Source organism: Cydia fagiglandana, chromosome 27 (genome assembly GCF_963556715.1).
Source record: "Cydia fagiglandana chromosome 27, ilCydFagi1.1, whole genome shotgun sequence".
In the NCBI taxonomy this organism is placed as follows: domain Eukaryota; kingdom Metazoa; phylum Arthropoda; class Insecta; order Lepidoptera; family Tortricidae; genus Cydia; species Cydia fagiglandana.
The window spans coordinates 5,502,484-5,528,357 of record NC_085958.1 but is presented as its reverse complement, the minus strand read 5'-3'; the positions used below and the strand labels follow the sequence as shown (position 1 = coordinate 5,528,357).

At 36.9% G+C, this 25,874-nt stretch overlaps 1 protein-coding gene across 4 annotated transcripts in view; it reads right to left on the bottom strand.

The window, feature by feature from the left end:
- Positions 1-25,874, bottom strand: part of LOC134677883 (synaptotagmin-7) — an 836,427-nt gene that overhangs the window by 403,516 nt on the left and 407,037 nt on the right. The window contains exons 2-3 of one of the 4 annotated variants that reach the window (XM_063536322.1): positions 11,497-11,689; positions 11,303-11,423 (exon numbers count right to left, since the gene is read on the bottom strand). The exons of the other annotated variants lie outside the window; for them this stretch is intronic. Coding sequence (XP_063392392.1) covers positions 11,303-11,423; position 11,497 — 122 coding nt within the window. The 5' untranslated portion in view covers positions 11,498-11,689. The remainder of the gene's footprint in view (positions 1-11,302; positions 11,424-11,496; positions 11,690-25,874) is intronic. 4 annotated transcript variants of the gene reach the window in all.

Genomic DNA, 25,874 nt, shown 5'->3' with positions numbered 1-25,874 from the left:
GGTTGCCCGAATTGCGCTGCAAAAGAGAACTAGTTAATATCTAAACTATAACGTATCTAGAATGGATCTAGTACGTGTCGTCTCTTGTGAATATCTTGAAGTTCGAATACGGTAGTAGGTATACCACGTTTTCTACGGCAATAGGGAATATTACGCAAAACTGCGTATAGGGCGTCACTAGCACAACCTAGGGCCTACCGAGAAACAAAAAAACGAAAGTTCGGTTTTCGCGTTTCGCGGTAGGCCACCTGTATACAAACCGCCTTGACGCATCCACCCTAATATAATGCATGGTATCAAAAGTATAGATGTAGTCAAAGAGAATAGATAGTATAGAGGGCTATTGCCAAAGTAAATTTTGTAATCACGGTACATTTACTGCCATATTTATCGACACACGATTAAAACTTAAAATAAAATTGAAAATGTATAAATTATTATTAATCAAAATATGTTTACGGATGAATGATTTTTAATTTTTATTGTTCCATACTGACCCATGTTCTTTCACTGATATGTAATTGTTAAATATCAAACGGTGTCGTCAACGCCACACTCTAAAAAAAATTTGGTTGGCCCTATCAATATCTTGATGGCCGTAATCAAGCATCTTGATTCCATACGAGCCTAACAAGAACTTAAACACATCAAACAAGGTAATTCTGATTGCTATTACTATTGTTAGGTAACTGAACCAATTAAGATCTTGTTCAATATTTACACGAAAAATAATTATGCTAACTAATTGATCCTAGTAAGATCAACTAAGGGCTTGATAATGAAAACAAACAAGTTAGTTTAACTAAGATGTAAATCAATGTTAACATGAAGAATTACTGTATTAACTATTTGACCCAAATAAGTTCAACTAAGAACATGATTACACCGACTTATGGCGTATTAGCCTGAACTAAGATATTGGTCAATTTGAATCTTAATTGTTTAATCATTTCAACTAAGATGTAAATCAATGTTAACATGAAGAATTACTGTATTAACTATTTGACCTAAATAAGTTCAACTAAGAACATGATTACATCGACTTATGCATCTTATTAGCCTGAACTAAGATATTGTTCAATTTGAATTTTAATTGTTTAATCATTTCAACTATGAAGCTTGTTTAGTACAATACCATTCTTGTTCAATTGTACTATGACTTACTTTGTCGCATTTACTAAAACATTTCTTTCAGATCTCTAGTTTTTTACGCGCCGTGCTGAATAATGCTGGTGGTCACTACTTATTCGTTTAAATTTATAAAATTTAAACGAATAAGTAGTGAATAAAATATAACAACAAAGAAAGGGATAAAACATAATTAAACTAAATCAAGCCCGTAAAGTTTTATAAAAAGGGGGTAAATGAATAAAACAAAAAAATATTGTAATAAAATGTTATTTATTCATTTAATCATTTTGAAAGTAAACGTTTTGCATTTAAATTCACACGCACGGATCCGTGTCTAAGCATACGAGGGGTTAACACTCGTTGGTCCAATCACGTTCACACTTGTTGGTCTATCCAAGCACACTACACTCACAGTGTCACTACGCGAGTTTGATTCGGATGTCACTGGTTGTTTTTTAGTCAAATCACAAGATTCCACACATTTGACAGTTTAAAAACCCATTTTCACGATTAAAATTGTTGTATTTGTGAATTAAGGCTTCTCTTACCAATCTTGGTATATAGTGGCGTGCTGTCGAAATGACCTTGGGACTATGCAGCTCGATCCAGTGACTTATACCCGACTCAAGGTGACACTGAGCAATAGCTGACTTGCGAGCGTCGTTGTTCTTGACCGCAGCGATGTGGTCTTTAATTCTGCAGGCAATAGTGCGTTTGGTATGCCCACTGTACGAACTACCACAACTGCAATCAACTTTGTACACACCAGGTTTTTCCAGAGGAATAAGTAATTGAATGAGCTTAACGCAACTGCGTGCTACAGAGACTGACTGCTCGGTCGCACGCGCCACGAGAGGGGCGCAGGTGGGGCGGAGAGCGGGTGTACAGGCGATCCTCCTACTCATCTCTTGATTGATCGGATTAACCGATTATTTAATTTAATTATTAAGAAAATAGATTTAACAAATAATTCTTAGTAGAATGGAATATTAGTTTCGTAATCAATACAATAACTTGATCATAATGGGATTGAGTGTTTTATTTTCGTTGTTCTAAATATTATATGTTTAGTTGATTCAACTAGCAAATCTTATGTAAATCAACAAAGACAAAATAATCAAATAAACTATTAAAATGTTCATAACTATTAACATATTTATCGGTTTTAATTAAATTGTTAAGGATTGAATTAACCTACGTTACATAATTATGCCAACAAGTTAATAATAGATGCAAAGTATACAATTGTTAGGATTAATAACATACCTACTTTATTAGTTCAATCACAGATACACTTATTGTTTTAAGTAATCAGCTTTCTTTGAGTTATATCTGTGCCTCCAGTGTAAAAGGGTTAAACTCGAGTTTGTCCAAATTACAAATTTTGCCAGTACAAGGTTTATTACATGAAACTACATCTTTTGTGCTGACACCCACGGCCCTACGACTTCTAATTGCTGAGATATCGATTGTGCAAAAGGGTTTAAGTATGCCAAAAATCTTAACCATTATGTTCAAAACGATTTATTTTTATATAATCTCGTTTAAAAAATTGGTACTTAAGAATCGTGTTACGAACGATAGTTAAAGTAAAGTTGAATCATAATGAATAAACTACATTTCAAGAAACATTCGGTGTAAAGAAATCAAAATTCACTTAGATCTATTTCAACTACCGAGTCTAGTTCGTGAATGACGGTAAAACTTAAGTTTTTTTATTATTCACAAACATTTTTTAAGACGTCATGATGTGTAAAGGGGTATAAATAATTTACTTTGACCGTTTTTCACCATCTAGTTTCGCTAAATTGAGTTAATGATTATGGTTAATGTTCACTTAGATTCCTTTCCATATAATTTTTTTTAGTTGGTCAATGTTGTGCAAAACGGTGGAAGTCAAATATCAAAATGAAAGTCCTGTAGAAGAAAAGACATCTAAAAGGCTGATTATGAAATAATTGTGCAGCAAAAAAAATAAAGATGGGGAAGTAAGACAAACAAGTACAACTGCCCTGTTGTCAGTACAACACTACTACAGTACAACGGTACAACATTACTCTGTTCAGTAACCATTCACAATTTCAACTGAGTAATTAAATATATTAAGTCACTCTTTAATTACATTGATATTATTCTCTTTGGTTTGTTTTTTGTACCATCAATCTAAAAAAAATGCAATATTTAGTTCCCAAAATGGTTTCTTTACACATCACAAAAGTTCAAAAAGATTTTAGCAACACTAGAGAAAGTGCAGTTTAACCTTTTCACACATTCATTATTTTTGTGAAAAGGGATATAAGTTGTTTTTGAAAGCCAATATTTCCGTTACTTTCACATACGTCAGGTTAATTTAAATGACAAGTTATAATTCATGACTTAATCTATCTAAACTAAAAACAAAAACCTATTTTTTTTAGAAACAATGCAGAGAAAACACGGTTTGAAACGTTTTTCGGCCATACTGAAAAATTACATTTTTTGAGTTTAACCCTTTTACACTGGAGGCACAGATATAAGATCGTTATTGTTGTAATTAACTTAACGTCAACTAAGAGAAAACTGCTCTTAGTTGGTCTTCATTTTTTAGAGTGCATGTAGCCGAGAATAGGCCAAATTAGGTGTGTGCGCCATCTATCCGAGAATGACTTTTTCTTGATTTCCGAGGCACGTTTTTTTCTTAGACTTTATTTATCTTATACGGAGTTATATATATGTCTGATGTAGTGCATAATTGTTTTCCATCGTATTTTCTCGGAAACGTTCGTAATTGTCATACTACTTCAGTCAACCTCAGTACTTTTTGTACCGAGACTGACTGAAATAACAACTACGTTCATACCTACGTTTTTTGTGAAAAAACTATAGAAAACAACTATGCACTACATATGTAAACACTTTTATATCCTCGAGCCGCCCAGAGACCTATATAAAGGTCTCCTGTTCCATTCTAATTTGAACTTTTTGTTGACAAAATAAAATTTCATTTTGCTTGGCATGGTTTGACGTATTTGAGCCAGGGGTCGGAAACCGGTATTTGCTCCATACAAAAATACCGGTATTATTATGTTCTTTGGTTTATTATTTCATTTTTAATGGGACAATCTAATATCACATGGTTGTTACTTAAATACATGATTCAGTCCTACGTAAAGAGCATAAAATAATTCAAAATATTGGGCTAGTAGGGTTTTAAAAAAATACCGGTTCCGAGCCCTGATTTGAGCGGCCAAGGTGGTCACAAATATCTGAACACGCCTCTCATTGTCAGGGCGTTAGAGTGCGTGTTCATATATTGTGAACACCTTGGCCGCTCCGATATATCAAATGGCGACTGTACCCAGTATTTTAAACGAGTTTTAAGTCTAGGTCAATAGCTTGGCTAATAGGTCCATTAAGCAACCTGAGCCTAGATGATAATAACTGAGGGAGATAGGCCGGATATCTCGCCGTCCAAATAGGCTTTAGAATATACGGCTTAAGTGCATAGGGAATTTATACGACTTAAGCCCTTTTTGTATTGAGGAGTCGGTTATGCCTATTACCTTAGGACAGGCTTTGGTATAAAGGGCTTAAGTGCATAGGGACTTTATACGGCTTAAGCCCTTTTTGTGTTGAGGCGTGTGATGTCCCCGGTTATGCCTATTATCTTAGGAGAGGCTTTGGAATAAACGGCTTAAGAGGCTCACAAACTTAGTGCCAAAAAGCCTCATAAAAACGACACACGCTTAAATTAAGTAAGTACATGAAACTTGACATTTTGGTAACATTCCTACAGTTCGTTTTTTTTAGCATTAGAAAGAACTCCGCAGAAGCAAGCGTGCAGTTTTATCTGGCTCGTTAAATTGTTAATAATTATTGAATTATCTAATGTAGCATATAATTTACTTCAAATTGTTACCGCTAAAAGTGCCAGATTTAGAACCACTTAGGTAATTATTTTTTCATAGTTTTCTAAATAAAAGGAGTACTTTCTCACGTGGATAAGGGTTAAATAAGAAAATTAACCTTTTAACCCTTAACTTTTGTGTATGTCTACAGGAAAGACGTGAACACAGTTTTCTGTTTGACCCAGTAATGTGGAAATTAAAAACAATGAGCAAACACACTCATTAGCATATAGCAGTGGGGCGACACTCCTCCTTTCGGGCATTCTCGACTCCGTTCGGCTCAGCATTGCTCCGAGCAATTAGGGTTGGCACAACTCGACGTCCATTTGCGTGCACGACCACAGATAAGATAATGACTTGGATTTTGACAACCCTAAATAGCCGAAAGGGATAGTGCAAGCTTTAGAAAAGGACAGCATGATTCGTCCCTGAACCGCTGTCAAACTTCGGTTTTGTAGGAAGTGTCCTATCTGTACGGCAGTACTATTATTTATTCTGTGCATTTAGCTGCATAAGGTGAAATGCAGCCTGCACCAGCGCCTGCAATAATGTCGATAATGGGATAAAGCGCTGCCCGAATTAGCGCTTTTATGAGGCCACAGTAAAATATAAAACAGTATGGCAAAAAGCGATAACTTAGATAATAGATAAACACAAAACAATAGACAAATTAACAAAAACCAGTTTGAAGGTTCTCTCTTATTGAGTCATGTTGGTTTTTAGTCACGATCTTCCTTGGTATCATTCGCAGGCTATCATTAGACACATTCGTTTTTCGTCACTCTCTTTTTTGTCCTTATTTGTAATTGGTTTTTTTGCCAGGTTAAAAACTATAACACTTTAAACTCTCACATTTTGTACAGATATTTAATTACACAAAGGGTCTACCGCGATGTAATTTCATTGTGTTTACTTTCAGCTGAGTTGCACCAGCTGTGGTAAAAACAATGAATTTATATCGCGGTAAATCCGTTTGTGTAATTAAATAGCTTAGAAACTGATGATATAATACTTATTTACTGGATTAAATAGTGGTCTACGTTCCAATATTGATGCCACCTCCATTATAGTGGTATTCACTGTAGTCATGTCTGCTACTCATAGAGTCAGACCGAGAAAAGTCTGCAGCGATTTTGATGGCCCACACAGAGCAAGTGTCATTTTAAACGTGAAACTTCTATGAAATTATGACGTGACAAATAAAATTTGCACTGCGTGGGCTATCAAAATCGCTGCAGATTTTTCTTGGTGTAACTCTAGTACTGACTATACCTACAGCCAAAACTATAACACAGCTCAAAAGCTCAACGCCGGATAACTTTCTACAAAGGTGCTGTGTTGGTCTTTGTGCCCAGCTTTCCAGATATCTTCATTATGTGGTCTGGCAGACTGCCAACTTGCCTCGCCATTTTAATACTGCCTCGTATGTAGCTTGAGAAGTTAGTAACATTTAATTTAATAGTTAGTTTTGCTAATATGGAACTAGAGCTAAATTTAATTTGTGTTGCCTATTTGGCAAGGTAGGCCGGTGCAGAGAATACTCCTTCTGCATCTAAATAGGTAACGGTAGAAAATTAAGTTTGTGAGGTGGTAGAAATTATGTAAGGACACGGCATAACGTACGTTTGTATTATACATAGTCTAGTCCAGCCATACTCTAAGTGTGTTCCATGGAACCCTAGGGTTCCGCGACACCCCTGCAGGGGTTCCGCAAGAATTTAGAACACTATGCTTTAGAATTTAAAACACACTTCTAAAAACTATTGTTTTATTGTAGGGTTCCATCAAGTATTTTGCTTTCCAAAAGGGTTCCGTCAAAAAAAAAGATTGAGAACCGCTGGTCTAGTCTATAAGTTCAAAGTGGTCAAAAATGGAGATATTACTCCTAAAAATGCGTGTGTTTCATTGGATTTGGATTATTCGGAATGATGTCTATAAAAAAATATTCGAAGCGTTTATTCTCCAATAATAAAAATCAAAAGTCATTAAAAAAAAGAGCGGAAAAAAGAGGTATTATAATAACCAATATCTCAAAAAGTATTAATATTTAAGAAATCAACATTAAATAATAAATATTATTAACAACTTGTGCACTAGACTAACAATTAGGTTTTGTACAAATATTTAATTACACAAACGGGTTAACAATGAAATTATATCATATTATTAAGGAATTTAAATTATATTATTAAGGAATACTATCTTTCCCTACCTTAGTTTTTATTTTTATAATATTGACACTGTTGTTTCTTTATTTAATATACATATATTTTTTATGTATGGATGTACATATGTCTATGTATGTTTATGGTTATACGTATTTAAGTATGTTTATCTATATTAATGTTTTGTGTTGTTTGGTTATATTCAATTCGACTTTAGCAGACGCCACTGGTGATCGTAGAGCTGGCAGCTTCCTCGCACAAAGAATAAGTATTGCGATACAGCGGGGAAATGCTGCCAGCATCTACGGCACCATTCCGCAGGATAGTTTGTAATTATTTATTTTTAGATTAGTTTTATTTATTTTTAGATTTAGTTTTTAAGTTTTGTAGGTTAGTTATTTAATTATGTTTTAAGTATTATTTTTGTTTATAGGTATTAAGTTTGTATGCACTAATAAAAATTCGACTTTTCATTTTCGACATTTCATTTATTGCGCCACCTACCGTATATTCTAATTCTTATGTCTCCGATACCCAAAGGTTGTCTGGAAGAGATCGCTCTTAAGCGATAAGACCGCCTGTTGTTACCTCTATTGTCTTTGTTTATGTTGTTGTACATTTATTGTAAACTACGTGTAGGTATGTGAGGTGTGCAATAAAGAGTATTGTATTGTATATCGCGGTAAACCCGTTTGTGTAATTAAATATAATTACCAATTAGGTATTATTCACTGTACTGTTCGCCCATGACTGTGGCAGTATCGCCCGCTTTGGCGAGCGTAAATACATCAATGTTCGGCTCTCGGAGATTAGTTCGGGGCTAAATACCCGCTGTTTAAGTGTATGCTGGGCTAAGTTGGGTTAATGCAAGTTAAGCTGGGCTAAGTAATGTTAAAATTTCATTTGTGAATCGTTTTTGATCTCCTTCTTCAGATTTCTTTATATTTAAGAGCCAACAGGAGTGGTCATTTCGCCATACAAACGTACTCGACTGTTTCCTTTGGTTTTGATGCTAGAGCAATGATTTTTTCAACACAGATTAATATTGTCAATTATTGTGTCGGAACGTTTTGCTTTTTTTGATATTTTTGTTTTTTTAAGGCGCTAGAGCCCTTCAAAAATGGCCAAAATGGCCTCACTGACTATGCCGCAATGAGAGGCGTAGTATTCTAAACTGATATCAATTAGCCAAAAAATCAAAACGGTCCGACACAGATAATTTCAGAATCATTAAGATTTCCAAACTTGGTTATGATTGGTTAAGTTTTGGAGGAGGAAACAGTCGAGTACGAACCCTCGTTTTTTGAGATTTTTACGCAGAATTTTTCGCCTTTTCTTTATCGCACTAGTTTTAGGAGCCGCTTTCGTTAGCGAGACGGGTATATTTACCTAAAATGTTTAAAACTCAGCTCCTGTTTCGTCTGTTAAAATTTCACTTGTGAATCGTTTTTGATCTAAGTATCGATTTATATCTTAAATATTTCAGCAATCATGTCAATCATGTCATATGTCATGTCATGTATGTCGATACTTATTCAATAGTTGTTGAAAACGTAGAACAAGTATCTCATTGAGTTTTATGTATACTTAACTTTTAACTTCGCAAACTCAGTGTAACCTCTTACTAATCAGCTGAACTTAAGCCAAGATAGGTACTTTTTCGTGCTTGTATATAAATAAATGTTTAATAAAAATGGAAACTATAGGTCTAGATTAAGAGAAGAAAATGTAACAATATTTTTTGTATGACCGTTTGTTTCATATTTAAATAAATAAATAAAATCACAAACATCCCATTTGATACTGACTACTGCATACGGCTGTATAACTATTAAGAGATATTATTGGGTTCCCTCGGAATATTCGAGATGAAGGGTTAAATTAACGAATCTTTGGAAGATTCGTGTTAATCCATGTTGAAATCCAAGGGTTCAGTATGACAAGAAACGGACAGAAGGGATGCCCATAATTTTATGTTGATGAGTTAGTTCCTATTTTAGTTGCAACCATGGAGTAATAAGATTTTTTTTTCACCACACCAGCTTTGGCTTACTTCGCACTTCAAAAACTAATAGCATTTTATTCACATGTGAGGCAAAGTAATCAAATGCAAATTTTGAGCTGTTTTCTTATGTTTGCTGGTAGAATTGACTTTTAAATGATGATTTTGGATGATAAATATTTAATAACAGTCATTTGGATTTGATTTTGTTTGATATTTTAGTTTCCGGGAGAAGTACACTGGATTCTATTAAAGGTACACTAAGGTACACCGAAGGTACAATATGTTTATAAATATTACGTTTAAATTCGCTGAGTGCCACCCGCCATCCTAACGCTCACTGGATTCATTCTACGACAGATATTTAAAAAAATGATAAGATAAATGTTTTGCCCATATCATCACAAAGTTATATATGCTGCTGTATAAATAAACAAAAGACTGTCTCTCCATACCTTTTCCGTTTGAAACGCTCCATCGGACCGCCCTTTTTGCTAGCAAACGTAACTTCGCGCTGATTCGAGCTTTTCATATTCTCAACAGAAGAATGTCGTATGTCCGAAGATTGTGAAAGGAAATGTAACGTTGTGAATTTAGAAAAGATTTTCGCCTGATAGTCACAATGGATTTAGATGTGTAAGCGCGAAAAGTGTGTCAATGGTTTGATGGCACGCACCGATGGATTTTTGAGCGTCTCTCCGCCATTCAAGGATAAGAATGGCCATTTTTAAGACCGAAAGGGCAATTTGCTTTAAAAAAGAAAAGATACGTTGAAAAGTATAGAAAAGGTGCTTTCTTTAGTCACGCAAAACTTACAGCTTCTTTTTATTTTAAAGAAAAAAAAAATTGCAACTAAGTATTTTGCAAATAAATATGTAAATTAAATTTATACCTATCTAGTAATATAATACTAGATAAGGTAGATCCACTTTTACATGTAATATGTATAAATATTCTTGCTATGGCTATGTATGGTCACTTTGAAAAATCTAGATTAAATTAAGCATTATTTTGTTAGGTTTTGATTCTCGGAGTAATTAACAATGGAGCCGCCATTAACAGGCGTTCCCCTCTGTCGAAAATGGCGGCCAATGGTCAACCTCATGTCAACCATATGTATGGACTGACGTTTATCTGACATGACTTACCTATACATTTGATGTGCCCCTCCCCCGCAAAAAACGGCAGACTATTTTGTACCGAAAATTTTAGACATGGCGTCTCCGTTGGTTATATCCTCCAAGTTTTGATTAGATAATTAACTGTCTAATGCAGTACCTAGGTAATTGGTGTACTAATGAACAATATTAAGCTCTTTTCGCTCAGGCACCTTATGTCGTTTTAGACCACTTAACGTTATGATAGAATTATAATTAATAATTTAACCCTTTATAAGGCATAAGGGTGCCAGAAATTATGCAAAATTGAACCCTATTACTTTGAAATAAAGTGCAAAATCAGGTGGGAAATATATTCCCTCTGCCTTCTAAAGGCTTAATAGAGGTAATTTTGACGGTAACTGACGTGACTTCCAGTCTAGTATTGACCCAGCTGATGCCTAATCAAATAATCAGTTTCTTCAACAAAAACGTTGAAAAAACCGGTATGATTGTTCTGAAATACCAAGTAAATACTCGTATACCTATACCACTACCACCAGTTTTGACATTGACAATTATTCAGTCACGTCTAAGTAACTTACTTTCTATTCTATGCATCTCGCTCGTACTCGCATATTAGTGCAAGCGAGATGTATAGAAAGTAATTTACTTAGACGCGAGTGAATATGTTATGTCAATGTCAAAACTAGTGATAGCCGTCTTCTTCTTCCTCGTTCCCTCAATGCTGAGGATCGCGACACATGCAACACGTCTCCATTGAATGCGGTCATAAGCCAAGTGGACCGCACGGTGCAGGCTGCCGCCACTCGTCTTCTCCATGGCGTCAGACCATCTCTTACGAGCCCCACCTTGAGCGCGTTTGCCATTCATTCGCCCCAAGATGATACACTTCTCCATATAATGCATTGGTGATCTCATAATGTGTCCGATAGTGACACATAGTGATAGCCGTACTGGTATTTGAAATCGTTCGTATAGTTAATACTAAGTACTTACAGTGACTGTGACAGGTATTTGGACAGCCCCAGCTTCGATATCTTGCTCCCCTTGATCCCCTCATTCACAATATTGGTGACGGTAAGGAAGTTCTTCGTCATACTCGACTCCGGTGACGACACTACGGTCACACAAACAAACAAAATTACACACACACTAACGCCGAAAACAAAACACTACCAATCAACACTTACTCGTGTAGGGAACACAACATTGAAGTTATATACGCAACAGTTAACGCGCGGAGAAATAACGGTTTTTTTTAATAACGGTTTTTCAACAATTCGATAACGGTTTTTAACAGAAGGTCACTGTTTTCTCTCTTACGTTTTATTTTATCACAGATAATGTTCTCGATGTATTTTTAAATGAGGTTGATGTTGTAACCTGAAAAGAGTTGATTCCGTTAATTTTATTTATTAATAATATTATATAAATTAATTCCGTATTGCCCAAAAGTTGATCCGATCAATCGACGGAAATAGAGTCTCTGATAGACTAGAAAAAAAAAGTTTACACAAATACCTATACTTACATACTTTCGGCCTGATTCGAACTTTAAGATGCGTTAATTAATAGATCTAGAAACGATATGGATTAGATGTGTCAGTGACAAAAGTGACGTGCTTGTTTTAAGAAACGTCACATTTTCAGCTGATATATCTAATCCATATGGTTTCGAGATCTATTAATTGACGTATATCTTATAAAGTTCAAATCAGGCAGTTTGTCTTTACTTATGTCACGTAGTAGTCACGGGCAAAATGCCAAAAATATGAATACAATTTTTGTTGCCCAATTATATTAAAGTACCTAGTGTAGTACATTTTTTTGGCGTTTATTCCGTGTCGATATTTTTCGCCGTGACTGTACATACAAAGGACCAAAATTTCGGTACCTTATATCACCTACCAATATCTGGAAGACCAAGCTTTGCTCGGTAAACACATAAAAACTCAAAAATGCGCGTTTTCCCAGAGATAACACCTAGCTAGGTTGATTTAACGCCCCCGAAAACCCCCATATAGCAAATTTCATCGAAATCGTTAGATCCGTTTCCGAGATCCCCGAAAGATATATAAATATACATATAAATAAATAAACAAGAATTGCTCGCTTAAAGGTATTAGACAGATACAATGTGTAGGTAACCGCTTGAAGCGCTGGTGGCCTAGGAAGCGCTGGTGGCCTAGGAAGCGCTGGTGGCCTAGGAAGCGCTGGTGGCCTATGAAGCGCTGGTGGCCTAGGAAGCGCTGGTGGCCTAGGAAGCGCTGGTGGCCTAGGAAGCGCTGGTGGCCTAGCGGTGAGAGCGTGCGACTTGCAATCTGGAGGTCGCGGGTTCAAACCCCGGCTCGTACCAATGAGTTTTTCGGAACTTATGTACGAAATATCATTTGACATTTACCAGTCGCTTTTCGGTGAAGGAAAACATCGTGAGGAAACCGGAATAATCCCAATAAGGCCTAGTTTACCCTCTGGATTGGAAGGTCAGATGGCAGTCGCTTTCGTAAAAACTAGTGCCTACGTCAAGTCATTGGATTAGTTGTCAAGCGGACCCCAGGCTCTCATGAGCCGTGGCGAAATGCCGGGATAACGCGAGGAAGAAGAGAATGTGTAGGTAACCAAAATTTCGGTAAGTACCTTCTTTACCTACCATACAATGTAAGTACATACTTACTTAGAACTTAATTAAGAAATTTGACTACTTCATTGCCCGTATGCCCCTGTTTCACCAACGTGACAGGTGCGACGAATTGTAAAATCACTGTTGCTGACGTCACAGGCATCCATGGGCTACGGTTACCGCTTACCATCGGGCGGGCCGTATTCCTGTTTGCCACCATCATTGTATTATTAAAAAAATCTTTATGATATCGGAAAAAAACAGATATTTCTCTTGCTAAGTTTATGACAATTGTCACAAGAAACACTACAATTGTCACGAAATTCCGACATATAACTCATTACCTGTCAAGAATTACCTACAATTCTTCTAAATCTTTGACAATTGTCAAAAACTTCGCAGGAAAAATATCTGTTTCTTTCCGATATAATAAAGTTTTTTTTAAATAACTAATACAATGATGGTGGCAAACAGGAATACGGCCCGCCTGATGGTAAGTGGTAATCGTAGCCCATGGATGCCTGTGACGTCAGCAACAGTGATTTTACAATTCGCCGCACCTGTCACCGATGTGAAATTGGGGCCAGGACTATTCTTAATTATGTACACTGGCGTTCAAAAGTGCATGGAGTAGTTTCAACCGTAACATCAAAGACATATGTAACTTCTTATAAGATGAATAAAGTCTAAGAAAAAAACGTGCCTCGGAAATCAAGAAAAAGTCATTCTCGAATAGATGGCGCACACACCTTTAGCCTATTCTCGGCTAGATGGCGTGATGACACCGTTTCATATTTAACAATTTTAACACATAGATATCAGTGAATGAACATGGGTCAAAATGATATAAAAATAATAAAATCATTTATCCATATATATTCATTTTTTTGATAATTTTATACGTGTTTATTTTGAGTTATAGTCGTGTGTCGATAGATGGCAGTAAATTTACAGTGACTACAACATTTACTATGACAGGACGCCTCTATACTATCTATTCTTTTTGGTAATATGAAGGCATTACGGTCGACATCTATCCATGCACTTTTGAACACCACTGTACATACCAGGGCTCGGAACCGGTATTTTTATAAACCCCCAAATAGACCAATATTTTGAATTATTTTATGCTCTTTACGTAAGACTGGATCATGTATTTAGGTAACGAATTTGTGTTATCAGACTGTCCAATTAAAAAAGAAATAATAAACCAAAGAACGAAAAAGAACGTAATAATACCGGTATTTTTGCATGGAGCAAAAACCGGTTTCCGAGCCCTGGTACATACAAGCTTTCCGCCATTCCCATTATTCCCCATTCCCATCTATTCCCTAACAGCACCAATTAATTGACGCTAGCGACATGGAAGACATTTGACCTAGTTAAAGGCATTACAAATATCGTAGGTACAACAGCAGAAGTTGCTAAGCGGGCGAGGTGCTCAAAATGATATTGACGCGACTTAATGCTAAGAGAATAACGGCTCGATTCGGAAAATGAATTAGATTTCTACTAGACTTCAACAAGTTACGATATGGATAATTTAAAGATATTTGTAAGATAGATATGTCAAATTTGACGTTTCTGCGATTCTGGAGGTCCTCTTGAACGATTTCGACAAGTTATGACTTAGATATCCAAGTCGTATCTAGTCGATATCTAATGTAGATCTAGTTGATCTCTAGATCGTCTCTAGATCTTGTGATTATCTCGAAATCCGAATACAAGCATAAGAGCGTGTCAAGGTAATCTGGAACACCTCACCCGCTTAGCAACTTCTGTTGTTGACTGTACCTATATACGCTTGGAAAGTGTGTTTTCTGGGTACTCTACGTTATCACTACACCTTATAAAACAAAGCCCCCCGCCGCGTCTGTCTGTTTGTGTGTTTGTATGTTTGTTCGCGATAAACTCCAAAAGGACTAAACGGATGTTCCGTTCCATCTTTTACTTTCGATGGGTTCTTTGAAACCTTAGACTTTAGTATTCCTAAAATGCCTATCTGCCGTATTCGAACTTCAAGATATTCACAAGAGACGACACGTACTAGATCCATTCTAGATACGAAATAGTTTAGATATCAACTAGTTCTCTTTTGCAGCGCAATTCGGATAACCAATGTCACTTTTACGTTAGAAAGATTAAGATATCTATTAGATGTGAATTGGATCTCTAAGTCATATCTTGTGGAAATCGTTCAAGAGTATCTCCAGAATCGCGCAAATGTCAATTTGACGTATCTTGGTGATGTCTAAAAGATATCTAATAGATGTCTATTTCAAAATCCGAATCGGGCCCTATCTATCCGGTCCAACTCCGATCCCACGTTCACATTTCCAAGCGACCGAACGGAAAATACATTTTCTTAACTCATTCGCATACCGCTGTCAGAAGCATTTCGCCCCACTTTCCCCAATGACAAATGTCATCCATTCACGTAATACTGCCCTCCTAAGCTAAAAAGCGGTATTTGCATTAAGTTTTCATTGAAAATACGTCCTTTCAGCTTGGGACAGAATAGGTACAGGGGTAAAGGCTATCGCAGACATGCTCGGCGCCGTCTCGTCTCGATCGCTGATTATTCCAATTGCGTAGTTCCATTGTGTTTGTCATCGTAAATATTGTAGCAGTGTCGGTGCAAAGTAGTTGGATTAAAGGGTCAATCCCTTACAACAAAACAAATCTAGATATAAGGGTATATTAACCGACGACCGGTCTGGCCTAGTGGGTAGTGACCCTGCCTGCGAAGCCGATGGTCCTGGGTTCGAATCCCAGTAAGGGCATTTATTTGTATGATGATACAGATATTTGTTCCTGAGTCATGGGTGTTTTCTATGTATTTAAGTATTTGTATATTATATATATCGTTGTCTGAGTACCCACAACACAAGCCTTCTTGAGCTTACTGTGGGACTTAGTCAATCTGTGTAAGAATGTCCTATAATATTTATTTATTTATTTATTTATTTATATTAACTATAATTAATCATACGCTGGAATTAGTGGACGCCTTCTGCATACAAAAGTATTACTCATTTTCCTGCCTAGATTTTGATATTATGGAAAACCTTTCCAACTGAAATTTTAATCGCATTACGGATACCTATGATATTATCTTTAAGAAAAATAAAAGTCAGCTGAGCAGCATGTAAGAATAGGTCTTTTTAGGGTTCCGTACCCAAAGGGTAAAACGGGACCCTATTACTAAGACTTCGCTGTCCGTCCGTCCGTCCGTCCGTCCGTCTGTCACCAGGCTGTATCTCACGAACCGTGATAGCTAGACAGTTGAAATTTTCACAGATGATTTATTTCTGTTGCCGCTATAACAACAAATACTAAAAACAGAATAAAATAAAGATTTAAGTGGGGCTCCCATACAGCAAACGTGATTTTGACCAAAGTTAAGCAACGTCGGGCGTGGTCAGTACTTGGATGGGTGACCGTTTTCTTTTTGCATTTTTTTCCGTTTTTTTTTATTTATGGTACGGAACCCTTCGTGCGCGAGTCCAACTCGCACTTGCCCGGTTTTTACATTTTTTATTTCAGAATATTAAGAAGCAAACATGTGCATTATAAACTTTTTTTGAACAAATTCTTCTCTTCTTCTTCCGGCCTTATCCCACTTTTATTTGGGGTCGGCTCTCCTAATCAATTTTCTCCAGCCGGCCTAGCCAAGGTTAAAATCGCTATCGCTTCGACAACGAAAAGCATTATGTCTCTCTATCACTCTTCCATATAAGTGCGACAGTGACAGTTGCGTTTCGATCGCTACGGAGCGTAAGCGATCGGCATCTTGGCTACGCGGCCTGTTATGTCTGTTCCGGGTCGTCGTTGGATCTATATTCTTATTCTCTAAGTCTTTCCTAACTACAGACATCCTTGTAAGTCGGGGTCGTCCACTCTTTTTCGGTCCTTTCATGCACTCTAGCACCTTTCTAGTCATATAAGTTTTATTTCAAATAAATAAAATATTGAAATATGTAATTCGTTAGTTATGTGAACGTTAACCGTTAAAATAAAAAATTGGGTTGTCGTAAAACTGCCTGTCGTCAAGCGATCAACATTTAAATGAGTGGGTTTATATAAATATACGTATGTACCTATACCTTGCTAGGTACATATATGTAGGTATGTATGAGAGTCTGAAAGGGGTGTGACGGGTGTAACCATCAGAGACCATCTTTAGGGTTCCGTATCTAAAGGGAAATAAGGGTAAAATATGAAAGAATCATATTATGGTTGGTAAGAAAGAGTGACCTTTTTATAATATATAGTCCGACGTTACGTAACACCATGTATATAAAGTAACTATTACATCGCAATACCCAGTTTAATATAATTTAGTTCCATAATTTGACGTCACATCTAACGTTGCTGGAAGACATTACTGCCTTGACAAAAGGCAGACAAACACAATAAATATGAAAGAGAAGAATTAAATAAATTCTCAAGGAAACATCACAGACATTTAGCTAAACAGATGTCATAAGTACCTACCTAGAAAGGAGCCTATAGTTCGTTTTTTTTAGCATTAGAAAGAACTCCACAGAAGTAAGCGTACAGTTTTTATCAGGCTCTTTAATTGTTAATAATTATTGAATTATCTGATGTAGCACGGTCAATACATATAATTTACTTCAAATTATTACCGCTAAAAGTGCCGGATTTGGAACCACAAGCTTACTTCTGCGAAGTTCTTTCTAATGCTAAAAAAAACGAACTATAGGCCTCAACACTAAGAAAACTAGCTTGTAAAGTTGTGCGGTTGTAAACCTTTACTAGTTGAATTTCTTATATTTCAAATATGAGAAGTTCGATAGTTGTAAGTAGAGATGCACCGGATATCCAGTTACTATCCGGTATCCGGCCTATCCGGCCATTATTTTAGTATCCGGCCGGATACTGGATAGTAACCTACTATCCGGCCGGATACCGGATAGTAGCATTGCTTGATTTCGGAGTAAACCAATTGGATTTAAGAAACGGACACGGTCATAATCGTACTTGTTTATTATTTTAAAACAATTTAATCATTCCACTGATTCGCACGCGCACTCATTTCGTACCTAGAAATGAGTCCGTGCGAACGTTTACTAGGAAACAAGTCAAACCTGCAGAATACGCACCTGATTAACCGAAATGTAGGTATAGTTCCGCTGTCCGAATATTCGGCCGCCGGATAGCGAATATCTGGCCGATGGTCAGGCCGAATATCCGGTATCCGGTATCTGGCCAAACAGTACTATCCGTTGCGTCTCTAGTTGTAAGTACATATTTTATTTGCAGATTCAGGGTATGGGGCTCGTGAGGTCTACGGATCACACAGCCTACCTAAGTGCATCATCTCAGTGTGATTTGTTTGCAAGTAGACTGGTGGTTGTGCGTGATGAATGTTCGAGGTTCTGTGAGAAGATGGATGCACGTCCTTCTACTGTTTAAAATGTCCAATTATTTATGTTTAGATGTCAATAGGTATCCCACCAAAAACATTCTGTAAAAAACTAGCCAAGTCTCGATGGAGCTGCTTGTTTATCTCTAAAAAGTAATGAAATCTAGACAAAGTCGTGCCAAGTCTAAGGTTCCTTACTGCGATTTCTTTATTATTATAGTTAATGTTGTGTGACTTGGCCGTTGAAGGGTACACAAGGGTACAAAACCAGGTGCTCCATGACACCATTGCACCAATCTGCCATTGCACCAAAAAGAAGTCTTTGTTTCAGGCTCGCCCATACATAAGTATTATTGAAATACGCAGCTTTATCAAGCCTACAATTGACTGGTTATTGAATCAACGTTTTCCAAGTGGCAATTTTCCATCGTCAATGGGTAGCGGTTCTGGCGACAGATTGGTGCAATGGTGTCATGGAGCACCTGGTTTTGTACCCTTGTATACCCTTCAACGGCCAAGTCACACAACATTAACTATAATAATAAAGAAATCGCAGTAAGGAACCTTAGACTTGGCACGACTTTGTCTAGATTTCATTACTTTTTAGAGATAAACAAGCAGCTCCATCGAGACTTGGCTAGTTTTTTACAGAATGTTTTTGGTGGGATTTCACTTCTTTTTGTAGAAACCCCCTGGCACTGATAAAAATAACCGACTTGGTTTCATATTACATCTCAAAACTTTTTTTATAGTAAAAGCGTTGCGAGACTTGCACCTTTTTACATGTAATGTTTTTGATGGGATCTCATCTCTTTTTGTAGGCAGTCCTTCTTTTCGGGTACTCATACCCATACTATGTATACACATATCATAACTAAACATATCTTCATTCATACTCACATCGTACATCGTAGTGTACCTTAATTTACTTTACCTACTATTTGTAGGAACTCCAACAGTAACTTTGTAATATCATATATTTATATGGGATTACAAACTTACTTATGCAGTTCTTATATCTTTAAAACGTGACTGATATTGCAATATTTTTAGGTTTTCCCTTTATGTGGCCATTAAACCCTAACTCTGTACCAAATTTCAGCTCTCTGAGTTTATGGGAAGTACTAGTTCTATTCTGATGATCATGAGTGAGTTTCATAAATGCGAAACTTTGCTTTCGCTTAACTTCGGAACTAAATGACCTACAGACTTGAAATTTTGGATTTTAAGTATGTGATTATAGCTTACTGGATGACCAAAATTTCTGCGTTCTGGTCTTATCCAGAGGTTCTCAAATAGGGGCCTGAAAATGCGGCGAAATGGTTCCAGTAAAGGATGGTACGGCAGTGTTTGCTTCGCGCTCGACTTGGCGGGGGCACTGCCGTGCCCCCCGATTGTAATTTGTGATGAATTGTATTGTTTTTCTTTAATTTTCTGTGTAAGTTAGCAGTGGTTTGGTATTTTTACTGTTATGATGTTTAACTTGTTTGAAATAATAAATAAATAAATAGTATCTACATTGTGGGATATTTGCTTGTGTAATGTCAGCAGTAATGTCAGCCATCTGGCAACCGGCCTTTATCATGGCGTTCTTTTCGGATTAGTTCCCAATAATGCATTGCTTTCGTATATCGCCGTACCTGGTTCTTTTCTACAGGTCGTTTTTTTCAACCTATGACTTTGTGAACATTTGTGAGTACCTATGTTCGAACATTTAAGTAGGTATACGTATATGGTTTTTTTGTAGATTCCGTTTTTGGATATTTTTCAAAAGTACACAGTCAAGGGCGTTTTTGAGGTCTACCTCTCATATAGCCACTAGTTTATATTTTGCCACCCGGCGATACATTTTTTTTTATTATTATGAATGGGCTTACTCATGGCCACAGACTAGCCGAGGCGTAGACGTGGCCTACGATGGAGCGAGCTCCCCCAGAAGGTGCCTGTTCACTCTTGATTTGAAGGTTGCCGGGTTATAAGAACACGGAAATATAGACGCCGGCAAGGAATTCCATTACATGTAAAAGGTTAGGTATATTCTGGTATTATTCTAGTCCTCGTAAATTTGTTCTATTTATACCGGGTGTGGCCTGTAATACGAGCAAAAAAATAAACTGTAGGCTGTACTCCTCATACTGACCAACATTAGTTCGGCGACTTTTAAAAATAACTTGTGGTTTGATTTTTAATTCACTTTAAATTTTATTCTAAGACGCAATGTATTGCAAATTTTGTTATGTTTAAGGCGTGACAAGCAACGTCAATCACAATGATAATGGCGTGGCGATGGCGTCCATTGAATATAATATTTATTTTGTATAAAAAATAGGGAGTCTAAGAACTTCATAATTTTTAAAAGTTGTTGAACAAAAGTGTCACCGTTTGAGGAGTACAATCTATGTTTTAATTATTTGCTCGTGTTACAGGCCACACCCGGTATAGTAATATGTCTGTGAAAAACCTTTTACTTTAAACGGCGCCTTGGGAAATGCCAGGCTCGTTATGAATTCAGAGCAGATATTTTGTTTGCAACTAAATGGCTGTTTTATGAAATCTGAGTTCTTTTGAAAATATTTACTACAAAGAAACGCATTAGATGTTTGTGTGCATATTTACCCCCTTATTCATAAACGTTTACTAAAGTTGACAACCCGATAATAATCGTTTGTCCCTTTCCGACGTATTAGTACAATGGAAAGGGACAAACGATTATTATCGGCTTGTCAACTTTAGTAAACGTTTATGAATAAGGGGGTTAGTGTGGTTTGAGGAAAAATGGACCTTGTTGGTTGGGAATAAGGACGGTTTTAGTAAGCTAGCTTAGTGGGCAGGCAATTCAAGCAAATTTAGGGTAGTAGTATATCTTGAGTGCTATGTGAAGTAAGTTTTCTGTTGATACTCGTACAAGATTTAATCGCTGACTGTACTTTTTTTTTTCTTTAACAGGCAAATATTAATCATCGAGACAATTCCAACAAACCCAAACACAATTAGATTGCGTTGTTTTATCACAGAGTTGTTTGTTGTCCGTCATCAGATCAGCTTTATCTATGGGACCAAAATGTTGCAATGTCACCTAACTTACATAATTACCTATGTGAAGTTTTAGCTCAATTGATGGTAGGTGTGTCTAATTTAGCTTGCAAGATTTGACCTGAAAAATAAATAAATAATAAATATTATAGTGTTGGCAACCATGGCGCCAAACGCTGGAAGCGCCACCTAGCGGCTTACGAAGACACTACGAGGAGCCGCTACAGCGCCATCTATCGGAGAGCTACGTCATAGGACCAGGTAGCCGCCGCCCTGTCCACCTGGAGTGGCAGCAGACTTCGGTGGGGATACCGAGCCGATAAAAGGGGCTGCACGACCTTCAGAGCTCTCTTGTTCCAGCGACTGTCGTTAGGGTTACTTGATGTATATAAGTTATAACGTATTTTGTAATTTTGTAATTAATTTGATTAAATAAAGTATTTTCAAAGTCCAGTATTTTACCTTTACTTATCTTCATAGTAAATTCGTTTACATCAGAAGTGTTCTTACCTTCGTCCAAATGGGTAAGCGTAGTAAACGCTCTAAATCTAAACGGAAGCGGCAACGGTCAAGTTCGAGTTCATCGAGCGCCATTAGCGTGTCTACCGAGAGGACTCCGTCACCTCCACCACCAAAGAGAAATAAGGTATCACGTAAAGCTGATACCCAAACAGTGAGTACAAATAATGCTCCTACCTTGAATAATATGATACCAGAGTTTAATCCACTAAATGATGACGTGTGTGCTTGGCTCAATATAATCATGAACTACGCGCGAACTTTTTCATGGAAGGATGAAATGATCCGGTTTCAGGCTTTAAACAAATTAAAAGGTCCCGCGAAAGTATGGTACGATTCTCTCTTGCGCACCGATTGTTCTTGGCCCTCGTGGAAATGGGAGGATTGGAATAGAAAGTTAACATCTAGTTTTCAACGGCGTCGAAACATGTTTGACTTATTAAAGGAAATTGTTGAGAACAAACCAAACGATAATCAATCTCTGTACGAGTTCTTTTTTGAACAGAAATGCAAAATTGATAGGTTATCGTTGGGTTTTTCGGAACAAGATATAATTTCTATTATTGTGGGTAATATAGGAGATTGCGGTATAGGAGCAGCGATCGAAGCTACCAATTTCGGAACTAGTGACAATTTAGCAAGTTACTTACATGGTCGCGTATATAAACCATCGAAAAACGCGAAAAATGTAGGCGCGATTTCTCGTGACGTTCCACCAAAAAGTGAAACGCAGTCGTCGACAAGTCAGAACGTTTCTTCATCTGGGTCTTCAGTTTCACCTAACGTATCTGATCGATCCACCACCGCGCGTAATAATAACACGCAGCAACGAAAACAGATCAAATGTTATAACTGTGGCGGTAATCATACAAAAGCAAATTGTGATGTTGTTGTTAATAAACTGACAAATAAAAAGCAATGCAGTTACTGTAACAAGCAAGGACACTCTGAATCTGAATGTTATCATAAAAAGAATGCAGTTAAAATAGAGAAACAAGAAACAAAATTCGTGTCTACCCCCAATCCGCGGAACAAATTTATAAAGAATATTCGTATTAACGATTTTGAACATGAAGCTTTTGTCGACTCTGGTAGTAGTTGTTCACTGATCTCTTCATGTTTGGTTAAAAATCTGGACTTAAAGAAAATTAAGCTGCCCTTGCCTGTTACATTGCATGGTTATAAAATGCAAAATACAGATACAGTTACGTGCAAAATAACAGTTGATCTGAAAATCGATGCGGTTCGTTTGACAGGAATAGATTTTTACATTATGGACGATTTAGCAGATTATGACATACTGATTGGCAGGAACGTGACCGAACGCGATGATTTAATGTATTCGCGAGTAGGGAATTCATTGAAGTTTGATTATGCGTCTTCATTTAAGGAATTCTGTAATACAGTGACCGATCTTGAGTTAGATGCTGATTCTCACCAGAACGAGTTGATAGCGCTTTTCAGAAAGTATGACGGTTGTATTGCGTCAAACATTAAAGATTTAGGTAAAGTCAACGGTCATGAAATGACAATTAATGTAACCAGTCCTCAACCAGTTCAATGCAGACCTTTTAGAGCCTCCATTCCAGATCGAAAAATAATTCGGGAGATGGTAAATGAACTTTTGGAAAATAATATTATTCGGGAAAGTAAATCGCCGTATGCAAGCCCAGCTTTGCTTGTTAACAAGAAAAATGGAGAAAAAAGGCTCTGCATTGACTATCGGGCTTTGAATAAAATTACAGTTAAGGACAAGTATCCCATGCCACGGATTGAGGAACTGATAGACAGACTTCAAGGCCATAAATGTTTTACAAGTTTAGACCTGAAAAGCGGATACTATCAAATCGTGATGAGTGAGGAATCAATTTCTAAAAGCGCATTCGTTACAGAAGACGGGCATTATGAGTTTTTAAGACTTCCATTCGGGCTGGCCAATGCACCTAGCTGTTTTCAAAGCATGATGAATAAGGTTTTGGGGAATTTACGATTCGGAAATGCTATTCTTTACTTAGACGACGTTTATTTAGTAACTGAAACAGTTGAGGAAAATTTGAAACTTCTAGAGGAGGTTCTAAAAATATTTAAAGAAAACGGACTGACTTTAAACCTAAAGAAGTGTCACTTTTTCAAAAAAGAGATTGATTTTCTCGGATATAAAATTAAACCAGATTGCGTTATGCCAAATGAGAAGAAGTTAGAAGCTGTACACAAATTTGCCGTTCCTAAAACCGTACATCAACTGCGGCAATTTCTCGGCTTGATAAATTATTTCAGGAAATTCATTAAAGACTGTGCTTTAATTTCGGCCCCATTAACTAAATTATTGAAAAATGACACTACTTGGGAGTGGAAGTCAGTTCATGATGAGACGTTTCAGTTGCTTAAAAATAGATTAACGTCAGATAGCGTTTTAACAATGTTCGACCCTAACAAAGAAAACGTGTTATATACAGATGCGAGTAGAGATGGCATCGCGGGAATACTAATGCAAGTTACAAACGAAGGTGAAAAACCTGTACATTTTTATAGTAGACAGACTACTTTAGATGAAAAAAAATTCCATTCTTTCGAATTGGAACTTTTGGCCATCGTTTGTTCCTTGCAAAAATTCCGGCTATACCTATTGGGGTCAACTTTTAGAATTGTCACCGATTGCAATGCAGTTAGATTTGCCCTGTCAAAAAAAGAGATAATTCCCCGGATTGCCCGTTGGGTGCTATCCACGCAAGAATTTTCATTTGAAATCGTGCATCGCGAAGGAACTCGGATGCAACACGTGGATGCATTAAGTCGCAACCCAGTGCCATCCGGAGAAAAATCGGAAACTGAGGTCATTATGTCTATAACGGAATCAGATTGGTTGCTTTCGGTACAATTACAGGATCCAGAATTACAAAAAATTAAAAGCATTATTGAATCGGGCGACTTGGCTAGCAATAAAACTATTTTTTCCCAATATGAATTACTAGGTGGAAAAGTGTACAGAAGAACTGCCCACGGTCGTCGATGGGTTGTGCCAAAAAAATGTATTTGGCAAATAATTAAATGTAATCACGACGACCTGGGGCATTTCTCTCTAGACAAAACGGTTGAGCGAATAGGAAATCAATATTGGTTTTCAAGAATGAGACACGTTGTAAAAAAATACATAAAAAACTGCTTAAACTGCATTTATTATAAAAACAAAGGCGGACCTAAAGAAGGAGAATTATATCCACTTCCCAAATACGCTCAACCGTTTCACACACTACATCTAGACTACCTAGGCCCTTTTGTGAAAACTAAAACTAAAAATGAGTATTTACTGGTAGTCGTTGATGCATTTACAAAATTTGTTTTTATCTCTGCTGTGAAATCGACAAAATCATCTTGTGCAATAAAAGAGTTGGAAAACATTTCAAAATCGTTCGGTAACCCTAAGAGAATAATAACGGATGCTGGGTCATGTTTCACTTCGAACGAATTCGTTGAATATTGTTTAAGTAAAAACATTCATTTGCACACTATAGCAACAGGGATGCCACGTTCAAACGGACAAGTGGAACGTTTCAATAAAACAATTTTAGAGGCCTTAAAAACAATCGGCGCGGATACATCAGATGATAGGTGGGACCAGTATATCAAACCTTTACAGCAGGGCTTGAATACTACATTCCATAAGACAATTAAAGCTGTCCCGAGCGAGGTATTTTTCGGTTACCGATTGCGCATGGATAGTGATAGTTTAGCCCCGGATAATGACTCTCAACAATTATTAGACGTGACAAAGTTGCGCGAGAAAGTTGATGAAAATATTAGAGCTGACGCTGAAGCACAAAAGCAGAGATTCGATCGATCAAGAATCAAAGCACGAAAGTATACTGAGGGTGATTTGGTTTTAATCAAAATCCAAAGTCAAAATAATGACGGCAAAAGTAGAAAACTGTTACCTACATTCAAGGGTCCATTTCAAGTTAAGAAAGTATTGGGTAACGATAGATACGAGGTGACGGATGTAAAAGGTA